The sequence below is a fragment of the Ochotona curzoniae genome, unplaced genomic scaffold, assembly GCF_017591425.1.
Source record: "Ochotona curzoniae isolate NIBS_2020 unplaced genomic scaffold, NIBS_Ocur_1.0 scaffold_4683, whole genome shotgun sequence".
Classification (NCBI taxonomy): Eukaryota; Metazoa; Chordata; class Mammalia; order Lagomorpha; family Ochotonidae; genus Ochotona; species Ochotona curzoniae.
The window spans coordinates 27,713,937-27,729,186 of NW_024467121.1; the positions used below are offsets into that span (position 1 = coordinate 27,713,937).

Below are 15,250 nucleotides of genomic sequence, written 5' to 3' on the forward strand. Positions count from 1 at the left end.
ACCATCAAACATAACTTAGAAATCTCCAGAGGAAAAATTAAAAAGCATTATATTTGCCCATAGTTTAACACTCCCCACTGTTCTTCCTTTCTAATTTTCCACATATCCTTTATCTGCCTTCCATTTTCTCTCAACCTGTACATGTTCTCTTAGCAATTTTGATAAGTGTGCTGCAACTGAATTCCCATAACATCCATTCATTTGAGAACATCCTGTTTTCCCCTTCTCTCCTGAAGTTGTTTCCCCTGTAGAACTCAGAAGCCTTTTTCTTTCATTAGCTGAAAAATACAATGTGATTTCCTTCTGTCTTCCATGAAATTCTGATGGGAAATTGGCTGTCACTTAAATTACTTCACCCATATTCATAAGATACAACTCTTCGAATGTTGTTTCTTGGCTTTTGATTGTCAGAATTTGACTATGATATGTCTTGTATATCTTCTTTCACATATTCTTTTGCTGAACTTGGTTAGCTATTACTTCTTCAGTTACTTACTTTTTCAGTTTCCCTCTTCCTCACATTTTTCTGGACTCCGGCATTAGAGATGTCCAACAGTTGTCTATACTCACGCTGGTCCTGTGACTCTGCTTCTTTGTTCAGCCTGTTTGTCTTCCTTAGACAAAGTTGTTCCTACATTTCTCTCTTCAGTTCACTGATTCTTTCTTCTGCCACCTCCACCCTACATCAGGGTGAATTAAGATTTTAATATGCTAATTAGATTTTCAGATCTAAAATTCTCAAGTTCTCCTTCATATTTTTTGCTTATTTGCAGATTCTGTATCTTTTCCATTTTGAATCAGTTTAATGACAGATGCTTCAAATCTCTGACAATTTTAACATCTCTCCATATTAGTGTTGATGTACTTTTTTTGTCTCTCTTCATTGAAGTTTCTCCTCTTCTTGGTTTGATAAATGATTTAAATTAAGATGTGGACAGTTTGGACTTGAAGCCATGAGCTCGGGCTCTGAACTGAAATCTCTGCCTGATTGCTGGGCAAAGTTGGAAGCGTCAGTTTCCCACCAGACTTGCAGTGATAGGACTCTTGCTGAAAGTACCTTCTCCTTGCATGGATTTGCTGAAACTCGGAAGAGGCAGATCTTTGTGCTGATCAGCAAGGATCAATGTCTCAGCTCCCTCCTCTGCTGATACAACTATTTACAGCTTGGTGATGCTGAAATCAAGGTTCCCAACTCAGGTTTTGCTAGTGAGGGTAAGGCACGGTGTTTTGTTGCTGTTGCTTTTTTGTTTTGAGGGATCTTTTCATAGGTTTCTGCTCAAACAGTTCCATCATTTTCTAAAAGCTTTTGGTCTTGCTAAGCTGTCCTTTTCCTGGTCCTTTGGCTAGAAAGAGAAGGGTTTTACTGGGGTTTTTCTTGTATATAAATGTTGGTATTTCCTAGTTGTTGACTTCTTTAGCTCCATGTCTGTGACAGATGAGGCAAAAAGAAAATCTAGGGAACTCATTACCATGTTGTTTCTCGGGTCCCAAGTTCCAATGCCAGTCTCCTTTCTTCTGCCTTGCAGAGTCTTCTGATGTCTTATGTATACTTTTCAGGGATTTAGTTGTACTTAGAAGGAAAAATATGGAAAAGCACAGGCACTCTATCCCTCTTGAAGCAGAAGTCTCCCAAAAGTATTTTAACAGACTGAGTTAATCAGGTGGAATTTGGACTTGTTCTCTGTTCAAAAAATGGTGTTTATGGCAATAAGAAAATTCCATATCTCTTCCCACAAAGATTTATATTATGGTAAAAAATAACAAATTATGTAATTAATGCCTAAGTACTTTCAGTAAATCTCCTATTAGTCCTTAAATATGCCTTCACGCTGCACTAACTTGGAGGTAGAGAAAAATGGTGAGTCACTGAAGATGACACCTTTGAATTTCCATGTTACCATCATCCCTGGTCCCATCCCAAAGTAGATTCTAGAAAATCTGTCTAATTAAACTAGTTTGTTCTCTGACTCAGGCTTGTGCTCTTGCCTCTTCTACATCCTAAAAAGACTTAGATTTGGAGGTGAGCAAGAGAACCAAGAACCATAGTGTGATCAATATTTAGCAAGCAGGGTAACAGAGTTTTGTTTTTCCTTTTAAGAACCAAAGAGAAGGCCTACAGAATTCAGTCCCAGGCTTCAAGAAGTCCTCATAGAGAGGGCAATATTGTGACAACCAAAGAAAACTGATCTCTATCTGGACACTATTCCTTCTTGCAGAACTTCAGACTCCAGTACAGTGGCCTTCTCATAGAGTCTGAAATAGCCTTGATATTTTAACAAGTCTCCCTCTCTTTTTTTAAACCAAGCAAACATATTCTTCAGATAAAACTAAAAATACCAACCAAATCAAATTAGCTAAATGCAATAAAACAAAAATGCGTAACATAGAATTTTGTGATTTACAGATGCTGAATAAACTAAAAGTCAAAAAGAATTTTCATTTCATTCTCTTACCTGTTCCTGAGGTGGTGATCTAAATTCCTTTGTTTTCCTGGCTGTGAGTGCAGCTGACATGTTTAAGGCTTGCATAACTTCATTATATCGGAAGCGTTGATTATCTTGGAGCTTAGCTACAAAGTCATCTGAAAAGGCTACAATGGCTTCTATCCGGTGTCTGACCTGGCAGTCACAGAGGTATTGAAGCAATAGGCACATCTAGGAAAAGGATTTTAAAATACTGATTTTAATTCCACAACCCTTTGGTAGTTAATGCACATCAAATCACAACCTGTTGTAAAGGTACCTAGTTGCCTATTCTCCCATATAAACAGAATCTTGACTTTGTACAGACAATTCCATTCCAGCAGATGGAACATAATTTGGCTAAGCCAAAAATGGCAAACATATATTGTTTCAGTAGACACCTAACTTCCAAGGACTTACCTGCAGGAAGTTTCATAACTAGTAAGATATATAATGAGAATAAAGCTAGAGAGTTTTTGTGAAGACATTTTGCTATTAATAACAGTTCAAAATACTCTTTTCTCAAAATGAGTTTAACTGGATTACAGAATGGTACCTAGAGGAAGAAAATATCAAACTAGAGTCCAGGATGTAGACAGAAATACTAGTACTCTTAATTCTATCACTGAGTTACTGCATCAATTCAAGAGGCGCAGACTCTCCATGTAAGTTAGATAAGTGATGAACACTTATTCATTTAACAGTTAGTTCAGAATATTATCATAAATCAAAAAGGATTTTTAACTGACATAGTACTTTGATAGAAACAGGCCTATGAAAGAACGCTTTGCCAAGTTTAAAAGCATTTATACATACTGAATAACTACTGCGGTATCAAAACAAGGTAGAAACAAAGAGAACTTCTAAAACATTATGTGAGGTCCTCAAAACATGGCATAAAAAAAACTATGACTGGAATTCAAAAAAGTTGTGCCAAAATAAATATATCAATAAAAATCAATAAAATTAATTTCCTCTTTTAAAAAACATTTTTTACTCACTTATTTGAAAAGCAGGGTGGGGTAGGTTGAGGTGTGGTGGTGTGCTATGATGTGGAAGAGGAGAGACAGAGCTCTTCCATGAATTAGTTTGATTTCCAAAATTCCTCAACAGCTGTGGCTTTGCCAGAAGGGAATCAGGAGCCATTATTCTGATCTGGATCACCTGTGGGAGTGGCAGTGCTCCCTCCTCTCGCCCCAGCCAAGCACATGCGCCACCACCTGCTGCATCCCAGGACATGTATTGTCAGGAAGATGAGCCGGATACAGAAACTCAAACTTGGGTACGTGGAAGGAAGCAGTACCCTACTTGTTGTGGTATTTTAAATTTTAATTCCACTTAATTAATTTAATTCCATCTTTCCCCTACCTAGTAGTAATCCGCTTTAAAGTTTCTATCTTCTAGTTCATTTGTTTTTCCTTCCTGGCATTCAATAACATTAGCAATAAGGTGTTTTAACAGAAACACATGAATAAATGTAAATTTCTGCAGACTGTGATCTCTGGAGCCACACGATTACTTCCCTGTCTTAGCACAAAAACATGGATAAGAGTTTATTGAATGTGGAAATAAAGAGTACAAATTTGCAAATATCATATTCAATCTATTTGTACCACAGACATTGAGAAAGGATCCTTCAAACATTTGGATGAGCACAAAGACAACCAATGCTTTTGCTTTTGCATCCTTAGAAACATGCCATGGGGAAGTGATATACTAAAATACTAAAACATGAGAATGTGTGCATCTGTGTTGAACAAGTGATAAGGTGGAGGTAAAAAATAAATAACAAAAATATCTGTTGTATTTCAAACATCTCTGCACAGTCTACATAAAATGCATCTACAGGAACAACAGCAAAACACAAGAAAACTGATAATACATGAGCAGGAAAAGAATAAGGTGTCACACAGAGAATAAGCTACAGTGAGAGAGAGAAAAAGAGAGAAGCAGATGGAGGAGGAATAATGAAAGAGGATATGGAAGCTACATTTCAATATCTTAATATCTAGCAATTCTGAAACTGATGCAACATTTTCTGTCTGATTACCTGCAATTTTACAGGCTCTGGCAGTTTCATCTGGAGCAGGCCTTCCTTGGGTCTCTTACCCCCTTTGGCTTCCTCTTCACCTGTTCCTTCTAGCTTTGAGTCTTCCACACTGGACTCTTCCTCTGGGGCATCACCCTCCTCCTCCGGAGTGGCAGCATCCTTAAAAACACTAGGCTCAATCAACTGCAAAATGTGCTTCAGGTCCTCATTGTGGAAGATGCCCATGATTAGCAGTGTATAAAAAAGCTTGATGAGAGGCACAAAAAGGAATTCCGTGGTTCCCCCAACTGGGTCCCGGGCATGCAGACTGCCCTCTTTAACAGCTTCTGTTAGCATCTGGATAGTTTTGGCCTTGAGGATGTCCAGTGGAAACTCTGGACTGTACTGGTAGCATTCATTATTAATGCTCACAAAACTAGGGGAGGAAAATTGCATCCGTGGCCTGAGGGAAGTGCTTAGGCCAATTCCTGGGAGGCCATGCTTTTTGTTCTCATCAGGGAAAAGGGTGATGCTCTTTGTCTCCTCGGTCATGGGAACAATGAACTCATTGTTCATCATGAGCCTGGCAGTGGCATAGGAGCTGAGGTGGATGTCAATGAGCAGGTCATAGTAGCCAGTGCGCAGCAACCCGGGCATGTACTTATTTTCGATAGCATAGAGCAGCTGAGGTTCGTCCACATGGCTGCACAGGGCATGGGCCACCCGGTGATTGCCAAGGGCACAGACAGCTGAATAGAGTCGGAGTGTGTGATAATGAAATTTCAGCAACTCCTCCTGCTCTGTCAACTCTAATATGTCAACAGATCTGTATAAGGGAGGACAGAGGTAGCAAGATTACATATGAACATTGAAAAGAAATACCAAATCAATGGAGAAATTATGTATATCATAAGTTTTAAACAATTATGGAAACAAATACTACCTTCTTTGAATTTTCTATGATGTGTTTAATGCTTCCATTGCTTTAATCACTTCTAGATGTTTCACAAGTTCTCTTCCATGCAACATTTTGTGTTTAAAGCTTCCAAACACTGGTTCCTTCAGTCTCCATTGTATCAAGGATAAGGGGACCATTTTAAATAAAGAGGACCAATTTAACCTAAACCTTGGACTTTCCTCTTTCTAGAATTTGAACACTCTTTGGAAAATAATAAATTTCACTATTTTTTTGTTTTGTTTTTGCAATTCTATGAATATAATGATATCCTCCCCATGTCCCATGTTTTTTTTCTTTCCTCTCCTAGAATTTCATTTTGCAACTAACCAAGAAATCAGAAATATTTTCCTCAGGCTATTCTGCCCTGTCTCTGTCATATGATTGGGCTATTAGACTAATTAGAAGTCCCTGAAAACAGTACTGAGTCCTCTAACACATTATCCCTTTCACAACCCTCAGAGAGCCAGCAGCTCCTGTCAGAGGTGTCTATATTTCCAACCAAGCATGTGCAACTCATCATATGCACATTAATAATAACATTTTCTAGTCAGAAAGAAAGCATCCCTTCAGTTTGTATTGAAGTCAGAATTTATACTGTGCTCAGATCATTTATGTAGTTCAGATCATTATACTTCTACCATTTATCATGTCTCTTTCATACATAAAATAAGTACACACACACACACACACACACACACACACACACAGAACCATGACTGGAGCAGCCTAAAGCAGTCATTTGCTTTAGGACACATGGTTTCTTTTGGTGTAGTAATGTTTTCAAAACGATTAAAATTACAAAGATTGTTCCTGGATGATACAACAGCATTAAAAGCAGAAACTCACTAACTGTATAATTAAACAAGGCATTCATTTATGAGGACTGATGTCTTTGATGAGACAATATTTTCTTCCACTAAAGCAAGTATTTACATCTAAAACGAGCCCTGCACATCTATAGCTTCCAAGTGGCATACTGAAAACACTCTTTAAAAAACTACATTTGGAGAGCAGTATTGCAGAGCAGTGGGCTAAGCTCACACAATGCTGGCATTCTAGACAAACCCCAATTGGAGCTGATCCAGTTCACTGGAAAGGTGTTCGGGAAGGATGCAGAAGTACCTGGAGTGTCTGGGTCCCCACACCCATGTGAGAGACTGCAATAAAGTCCCGGGCTACTTGCTTCAGTCTGACACAGTCCTAGCCATTGTGGCCATTCAGGGACTGAAGCAGCAGACAGAAGATTTTTCTCTTTCTCTCCCTCCCTTCTTCTTTCTTTCCCTCCCTCTTTCTCTCTATAATTCTGCCTTTCAAATAATGATTTTTTCAAATGTGTGTTCTGAACATCTACAGAAATTTTTCCTTTTCCCTAGACAATACTGTAAAATAACTATCTACACAACAAATGATTCTACAATGTATTATAAATAACATAGAGATAATCTAAAATATGCAAAAGGTGTTCACAGGTTATAAGCAAACTATTGATATTTTATGCAAGGGACTTTAGCATTCACTCATTTTAGTATTGGGATCCTGAGCAGATTAGGATATCCTTTAGATATCCAAGGACAACTCTACGTTAAAGGATTAACATGAAATTAATCAATATACATGTTTAGTGATTATTAAAATGTCTATATTTTGCTAACCAATTTAGCTAAGGTGGTTATTTGTGAGAATACAAGTCACTTACAGAGACAAATCTGAACCACTCACTCTACATGCTTATTTTAATATATGTTGTATACTACCACCTACACATGAAACAGTGCCTCATACGCATCAGGATTGAATAAAGATTTACTATTCAACATTATTTTGTATCATTTGCCTTAGTTTCACCAATGTCTACACATAATATTTAAGCATTCTAATCATAGGCATCTTATTACTAATCACTATGACTTGATCAAATCACTCCAGCTTCAGTTCCCAACTCATAAAAAACTTCAAATATAACAAAGCAAAGTCAAACGATTATTTACACCATGTACCACATAAGCCTCCAGAATATCACCAATACAGGGTATAATTTCCAATACCCAGTGCTTGTAAAGTAATAACTGAAAAACCTCCCCTCATCCATGCAAAAACTGTAGTAGGTGCCGATTCCCATGCCTTAGCCCAGCCGCCACAAGAACGCTAATGCCACTGCTCTACTTGGATGGTAATCAAAATTCACATACTTTGCTCTTCACAGCAATGGAGAACTCCAGGTTCTTACTGAAGAATGCAATTTAATCTATTGCATAATTTCTCTCAAGACAGCTTGCTAGAAATAACATATCAAAAATCTTACAGTCTGAAGGTTGCTGATGTGTGCAGTTAATTCTCACTACACTTCAGTACATTATGTTCTTTTCTTAAATATCTCTATTCCCTGCCAACCATAAAATACGTAAGTGTGATTTCTGCTTTGTTCAGCACTTTCAACTCAGGATCAGAATAAGGTGCACAATCGCACACTTGAAGGAAAGAAGAAAGACTAGAGGATATGCTGCCTGTATATTTCTTTACCACTTACAATATTCAAACTTAAGTAAGGAAAAATCAAAATAGATTCTTGTACTAACTTAGCTTGTTTTCTCACACTAAATCTTTACAGAATTGCTTATACTTGCTATGGTTTAAACTCGGTGTAAGGAACAATTCACTGCTTTATATAAGAGCAATTCAACGTAAAACTCCCATTGCCTCTCTTGCACTGTCAAATATATTATTGTTCTCTAATATCCTTCTTTTCCTTTTCTGCAAATGGAATAACTTTATTTACCCTACTTAATTTGGGCCTGTGCATTAACTTGTTATAACCAATAAAAAGTTATTAGTTATTTAGTTATTAGTGAACAAAGTTTTGGCCAGAACTCTGAATGGCCTAGAAATTTTCTTAGCCCTTGTGCAGATCTTTCCACAGCTGTGAAGACTTCATATTGGGCCCAGCACAGTAGCCTAGTGGCTAAAGTCCTCAACTCGCATGTGCCGGGATCCCATATGGACACCAGTTCGAATCCAGTGGCCCTACTTCCCATGCAGCTCTCTCTGATTATGGCCTGTGAAAGCAGTCAAGGATGGCCCAAGGCCCTGGGACCCATCACCCACGTGGGAGACCTGCAAGAGGCTCCAGGCTCCTGGCTTTGGATTGGCTCAGCCCTGGCCATTGTGGCCACTTGAAAAGTGAATCATCAGATAGAAGATCTTCCTCTCTGTCTCTCCTCCTCTCTGTAAATCTGACTTTCTGATTTAAAAAAATGAATAAAATATTTTAATAAAGATTTCATGTCCAAGACTGACCTGCTCTATCAACTTGAGTCCTGGGGCTGAAAAGACAAACCAGTTACATGCTTATTGTACCCAGCCTGGACCTGAACTGTCAAAGATCTCTAATTCATAAGACCCCAGCAAGAAGTAAACACGTGTTTGATAACCTGTGACATTTTGATGCTATTGTTTTTAATTGCCATGAAGGGTTAATAACAACCAGTGAAGAAATTCTGTCCATATTTCAGTATTATTAATTTATTTGTCAAATGTACTGATATTAAGCACTGTTCAGTGCTCATAAGGTGCTAAGCAATACAGTCACAATCCTGCTTTAGAACGCTTATTATCCAGCCGTGGAGGGAAACCACCTCTTTGTTAAATACAGAAAATTAAATTTTAAACCACAATATACTAAGAAGAAACAAAGCACTGGCATATATCTAGCATCCTGGTAAATTTTAAGTACTAATGATTTGCTATGTTATTGGAACATGCAGAAACAATTAATTTCAACTATTGTTTGTGCTTCTCTCTTTGTCTGTGGGTTTTTTGAAACTCATCAGGTTCTCTTTGCTAGGAATCAAACTGGCAAGTGCAAAGAGTAAAGGCAGTCTTAGCCATGGCTTGGTTATTTTACCGCCTTTACTTCTGTAATCATTCAAATGAGACTTTTCATTCATGTTCCACATATTTTGGAAAAACCATGTTCACAAAGTTTGTGAATAAATTTTTTTCTGGCATTTAAAGTCAAAAATCTTCACCTAAAACTGAGAAACAAGTTTCTTGTAGTTGTGTAACTGAAAAATCTACAACTTAATTAGCTATCAAATGGAAGATCTGTAAATTGTAGAGTTATCTTTGAATATTTACTTGCTTCAGGGAATTATTATTGCTGCCTCAAGCACAAACATACTTGTACCCAAAAGAACAAGTGATATTTTGAGTTTTCTTTCTTAATGACTCTTAGCTTCAGAGTTTTCAAATCTGTAAAACAGAGCACTGAAATAAGTGATTGCTACAAGTCCATTCTTTATATTTATGGGTTTATATTACATTACACAGACTGCAGTTCCTCTTGTCCTACTATTTTTATTTTCTGTAGTCACTCTAAGTTAAAAAGTGAATAAGGACAGTATCTGCTATCACATGGCATCTTCAACTGCACTGCAATAATTTCTTTCCCACAATAAATTGGTTGATTTAAACTTGGAATACACAGAATCATGAGCCCAGTGCAAAACGAAATGAGATCTTTCTAACCCTCATTTTGCTTCTCTAGCATTACCACTGCGCCCTAACAAGAAAAGTCAAACTGTAACTGTACCAAACAGGCATTCGTTCAAGGATGCAGAGGGATGGCTGACCTGTTCTCCTCGGGGATGTGAAGGGACATGAACTGCAGAGGATCCAAGCACTGCACCAGCCAGCCTTGGCGTTCGCTTATTCGAGAAACATCTACCTTCAAAAACTGGTTGGGCATTCTGCTCCAAAGGACGTGTGACAGGAATTGCACATGCAGACGCGGGGGACACTGAGGTACGGGGTTTTTGTGTTCACTCTTGAATAATCCCGCTGAGAGAGGCATCACATTCTAGGGGATGAGAAAACAAACAAACCAAAATCTTGTAACATCTCTTGAGGTTCATAAATTAAGGTCTAGAATTGTTCATGGAAGGAGATTGTGGAGATAAGACATTCTATGGGTTAAAGTAATACAACAGAGTATAGAAACTGGGTTGAAAAATCTCCTAAAAGAATGTTTTAAAAAAACCACCTGAAACTGTGTTTGGTCTGAGGATGTTTCCATATACCCCGTGGAACATGTGAAATGTAAGTAGATTTGAGCAAAACCATACATCCTTCACATTTCTTTACAGGCTGCAGCATGAGGAAAGCCTGGGAAATCTTTAGAAATTTCTACTGCTGAGCCTGTTGGACATGTTTTTACACCCACCGGCTCTTTTTCTGTCATGCCCCACAAGCTTAAGCCACTTCCTGTACATCAGAGATACCTAAATAGATAAGCCCAATTACCAATACAATTAATTATGCATTAAGTAACAAAATTTATTTATCATCCATCCACTTTATGCAGCTCCAGCCATCTTTTATTCCTTCTGTTTAATCTCAGAGTAAGAAAACCACTTTTTCCTTAGTTCCATTTTACAAAGACAAAGACTAAGCTCACAGAGCATAAGTAACAGGTATGTGCAAGGTCTACTGAGCCAATCTACAAAGACAGGCTACTGTGATCCTGGCACCTCAACTTCACAACTGAAATATTAAGTTAAATGTCACCTCTGAATTCCAACAAGCTCTTCTAGGGGTTGAAATAGTTCTTAGCTCTTCATTCTTATTGAGTACTTGTAAAATAAAGAATTGAAAATACTGATAAATCTGTGCTAGGCAAATATGACACTACTGGGCACTCTGAGCTTGGTTAATGCTGACTTTGTGCTAACTACTAGTGTGCCAGCACAATTGCTATTCTATTTAAAAAAAAAAAAAAGTGGGGAAGGTGGGGAACATAAGAATGGAATACACCACCCTAGCTCCCAGTCAGGGTACTGCATGCCCTGGGATGGGAGTCTGGGATGTATTGGAGTGGGAGCAACTAAGGGCATGCTTAACAGTGGAGGAAAGACTTTTGGGGTCATTCATGGACTGGGCCACTGCATTAGCATATAGGCGAGGGAGCTGAGACGAAACAGCTAAAAGAAGGGGAACTAGAGGGCATGTCTGGGTCAGGACAAGGCATACCCAACATGGGAGACCAGGGTTGAGCAAAATAGCATCACCTGTGACTTGGTGATACATGCAAAAGCTAGAGCCAGGGGGCACTGAGAAGATTCAGCACTGGGAGAAGGACTAACAGAGAAACACTGGGGACTCCCCTCTTAGGCTGTCACGCCTACTGGTAAGCCTGAGCCATGGCTGGGGGCAGGGCAGACCAGGCCAGGCTGGGTTGCAGCATTTGCCGGCATATGTGTGAGCCATGTCTGGGGACAGGAGGGTCTGGGCAAGTCCACTGGTGAGCATGAGAGTTTGCACTGGGGGTGGCCCATCTGGGAACAGGCAAGGCAAGGTTAGGCTAGGCTGCCACACCCACTGGCAGGAGAGAGAGCCAGAATGGGTATGGGACAGCCAGGGTAGGCTGCAGCACCCACTGGCAAATAACAGGACTGGCTGCAAGTTGTATCAGGTGGTAACGCAGTAGCCACTAGCAGGTGCAAGATCCAAGGAGGGAGGTGGGCCTAATGGATGTTATCAGAGGTCAGCCTGACTAGGCTGTGGCACCCACTGGTATGCATGAAGACGAGCCCTATGGAGTGCTGGGCTTGGATGGGCTGAATCACCCATCAGTTCATGTGGGAAATGAGGCTATGGGCAGAACTGATCACGCAACCACATCCACTGGTATGCATGTTGGCTGTTTAAGTGAAAGACCAAACCAGACTCTGCCTGGTGCACACAAAAATCAAGTCTGAAGTCACTCCAGGAGAGGTTTCTTGGGGGATTCCCCAACTAGATGGCTGGACTTTAACCTGTCACAGAGAAAATGACAAGACATGTGGTACAACCTTGGAGTGGACCTGTGCAGTGGACAGGATGCAATGCAGACGGGGAACTCAACAGTGAGCTCTGTTCTATGCTAGCAGAAGACATCAACTACCATGTCAGAGGACAGAAACCAAAACAACTTGGATAACACTCCTGGCCAAGCTTTGCAGCAAGTGTCTGTTAATGGATGCAATGATGTGGACTTGATCAACCAATAGATCTTAGAAAGATTCCTCTCAATCCTGGTGCAACAAAGCCAACAACACCTCAGAATTCAAAAACACTAAAAAATCCTCACACTCTTCCCCATACTGAGATCTCTAAGGTGTCATCAAAAGCTCTGCTATCCTTGAGTACAGATGTAGTTTGACAGTAAGGAGTGGCTCCCTCCCCTTCCTTCTCTGGACACAGGAGAAAACAAACTGAAACGTCTATCCCACCCACCTGCCTCCATACCTGGACCCTCCCTACCTTAATCGGAGATCCACATGGGTGTGTATCCCTCTCAACTACAAAAATAGTACTAAAAACAAAATTAATTAAGGCCTGATGCAAGGACTCATTAGGCTAATCCTCCCCTTAAAGCACTAGGATCCCATATGGGCACTAGTTCATTTTCTGACTGCTCCACTTCCCATCCAGTTCCCTGCCTGTAGCCTGGGAAAGCAGCAGAGATGTCCCAAAGTGCTGGAACCAGGGAGAGATCTGGAAGATCCTGGCTTCAGATCAGCTAAGCTATGGCTGCTGCAGCCTTTCGGGGAGTAAACCAGCATATGGAAGATCTTTCTATCCTTTTCTTCGTAATTTTGCCTTATCAATAAAAATAAATGTCTTTAAAAATTAAGAATTAAATTTTTAAAAGAAAGAAAAAAATACAAGTTAGTAATTCCTCTGTAAAAACATCTGTAATCATTATTTCCTCTTCACTATAATTTTAACAGCTCTCATCAGAATGTCCCACATAGACCCTGTCAAATTTTTCCTAGCTAATAGACAATGCCTCTCTCACTCTTATCTAACTCCATCCCCATTTCCAACATATTTTTCCAAACAAATTTCATGGGACTGAGTCTTTCATTTCCAGTTTCCAATGACTTGTCCCTGTCTGTATAACAGGTGTTAACTTATTGAATGATATATAAGGAATTTACAATTATGAAAGTCTTTTATCTATACAAATCTCCAGCCATATCCTGGAGAGCATCCTGTGTTACTCTCACATTAAATTATCCACCTCAGGATATTCACTATCACATTTTTTTTTTAGGATTTACTTAATTTCATTGGAAAGTCAGAGAGGAAAAGAGGCAGAAAGGAAGATCTTCTGTCTGCTGATTCACTCCCCAAGTGTCCACAATGGCTGGAGCTGAGCCAATCCAAAGCCAGGAGGTAAGAGCTTCTTCCAGGTCTCCCAGGCAAGTGCAGGGTCTCAGGGTTTTGCACCATCCTTGGCTGTTTTCCCAAGCAACAAGCAGGGAGCTGGATGAGAAGTGGGGCTGCCGGGATTAGTACTGGCGCCCATATGGGATCCTGGTGCAGGCAAGGCGAGGACTTCAGCCATTAAGGCTACTGTGCTGGGCCACTCTCACGTATTTTTGCTTCCCCTTGTTCTCGACCACAAATGTCTTCTTCTGCTAAATCTTCTCCCATAGCTCTTATTTACTAGTAATCAACATCTCCTTCAGCTATAACTGCTTAGCCTGATTCCTCCCAGTTGCTCTTTCATCCCCAATGCCACTAGTCAGGGGCATGGTTTCAGATAATTCAGTCCATTCACTAGTTCCTTTTAGAATCTATTGATTATTGTACTGCAAGTAAGTTGCCACTTTTTGTTCTATATAGGCCTATTTTTATTGAATAAAATATTCATGTTCCAATTATATTCCCCTAATGACACGAAGGGCTTTTTCAAGTTTGACTATAGTTCTTGCAAAGAAATGATTCATTTGATCCATTAAAGTAGTAATAAAATATGAATTAGTTAAATAAGAGGTAGATGCTATGTCCTACCAGAAATATGACTAATACAATACCAGGAATGAATCTTTCATACCTTTATTCTTCCCAATTCAAACTGGAAAACATTAGGACTTGTAGCTTGTGCAAAAACTGCAGGAAATAATTTTGTGCTTGGCTCCACCTTTAAAAAAAATGCATTCACTTGTAAAATCAGTAAGAAAGAAGAAAAAGGAAAGATGTCCTTTTGTAAATGATCAGAGACTTTCTCATACAGCCATTCACTTTCAGTAATTAGAGTATCCCATTACTGTGTGAACATTTTTTGGAAAGCACTGCTTGTTTACAGTGTTCATGGCACTGTCATTATTTAACAGAAATAGGCATCCATGATTAACTCCTTTTTATTCCCTTTCATATTCATTTGTAAATTACTTTTAATCTTAAAACAGGTGTTTCCCCTTATTGGAAAAATAAAAAAAGGTTTTGCTCCATGGAAGCATAAAGCCATCGGCACCCAAATCCATACCTGATAGTATGTGCTCAGTTCCTTCCCATTGGCAATAAATGTGAGCAGCCCACTGGCAGCGTCCACCACACAGCCGATTTCCAGCCCATTATTGTTGCGGCCTTGCCCAGGGCTCATGCTCTCGCCGGCACACACCATATAGCAGTTGCTGCGTTTTATGCTGAATTTCAAAAGAACATTTTTATCTTTGTACAACCACAGGTAGAGGAGAAGGCATGTGAAACTAAACCTAAATTATGCTGCGCAAGCAACAAGCTCATGCTGTAATGGGATAGGTGCACAATGGGTCAGATTCTGTGGTTCTGAGCAAAACTCCTTTGATTGCAGTGGTCATTTTGAATCAGGTCTTAAATATCTCCAAATTTCACACCTTTTGGGGACAGGTCAATATTTCTGAACTAAGTTAGAACTGACCTGTACCTTTTCTCCAAAAACCCAAACCAAACTGCACTGTTTTCTGAGGTTCAAAAAAACTTAACTATTTATCAAAT

General features: G+C 39.4%; 1 protein-coding gene across 1 annotated transcript in view; it reads right to left on the reverse strand.

Moving 5' to 3' along the window:
* The window catches only part of RYR2 (ryanodine receptor 2), a 603,900-nt gene that overhangs the window by 185,249 nt on the left and 403,401 nt on the right, over positions 1 to 15,250 (reverse strand). The window contains exons 34-38 of the mRNA XM_040967818.1: positions 14,760 to 14,919; positions 14,328 to 14,414; positions 10,078 to 10,304; positions 4,513 to 5,317; positions 2,454 to 2,654 (exon numbers count right to left, since the gene is read on the reverse strand). Coding sequence (XP_040823752.1) covers positions 2,454 to 2,654; positions 4,513 to 5,317; positions 10,078 to 10,304; positions 14,328 to 14,414; positions 14,760 to 14,919 — 1,480 coding nt within the window. The remainder of the gene's footprint in view (positions 1 to 2,453; positions 2,655 to 4,512; positions 5,318 to 10,077; positions 10,305 to 14,327; positions 14,415 to 14,759; positions 14,920 to 15,250) is intronic.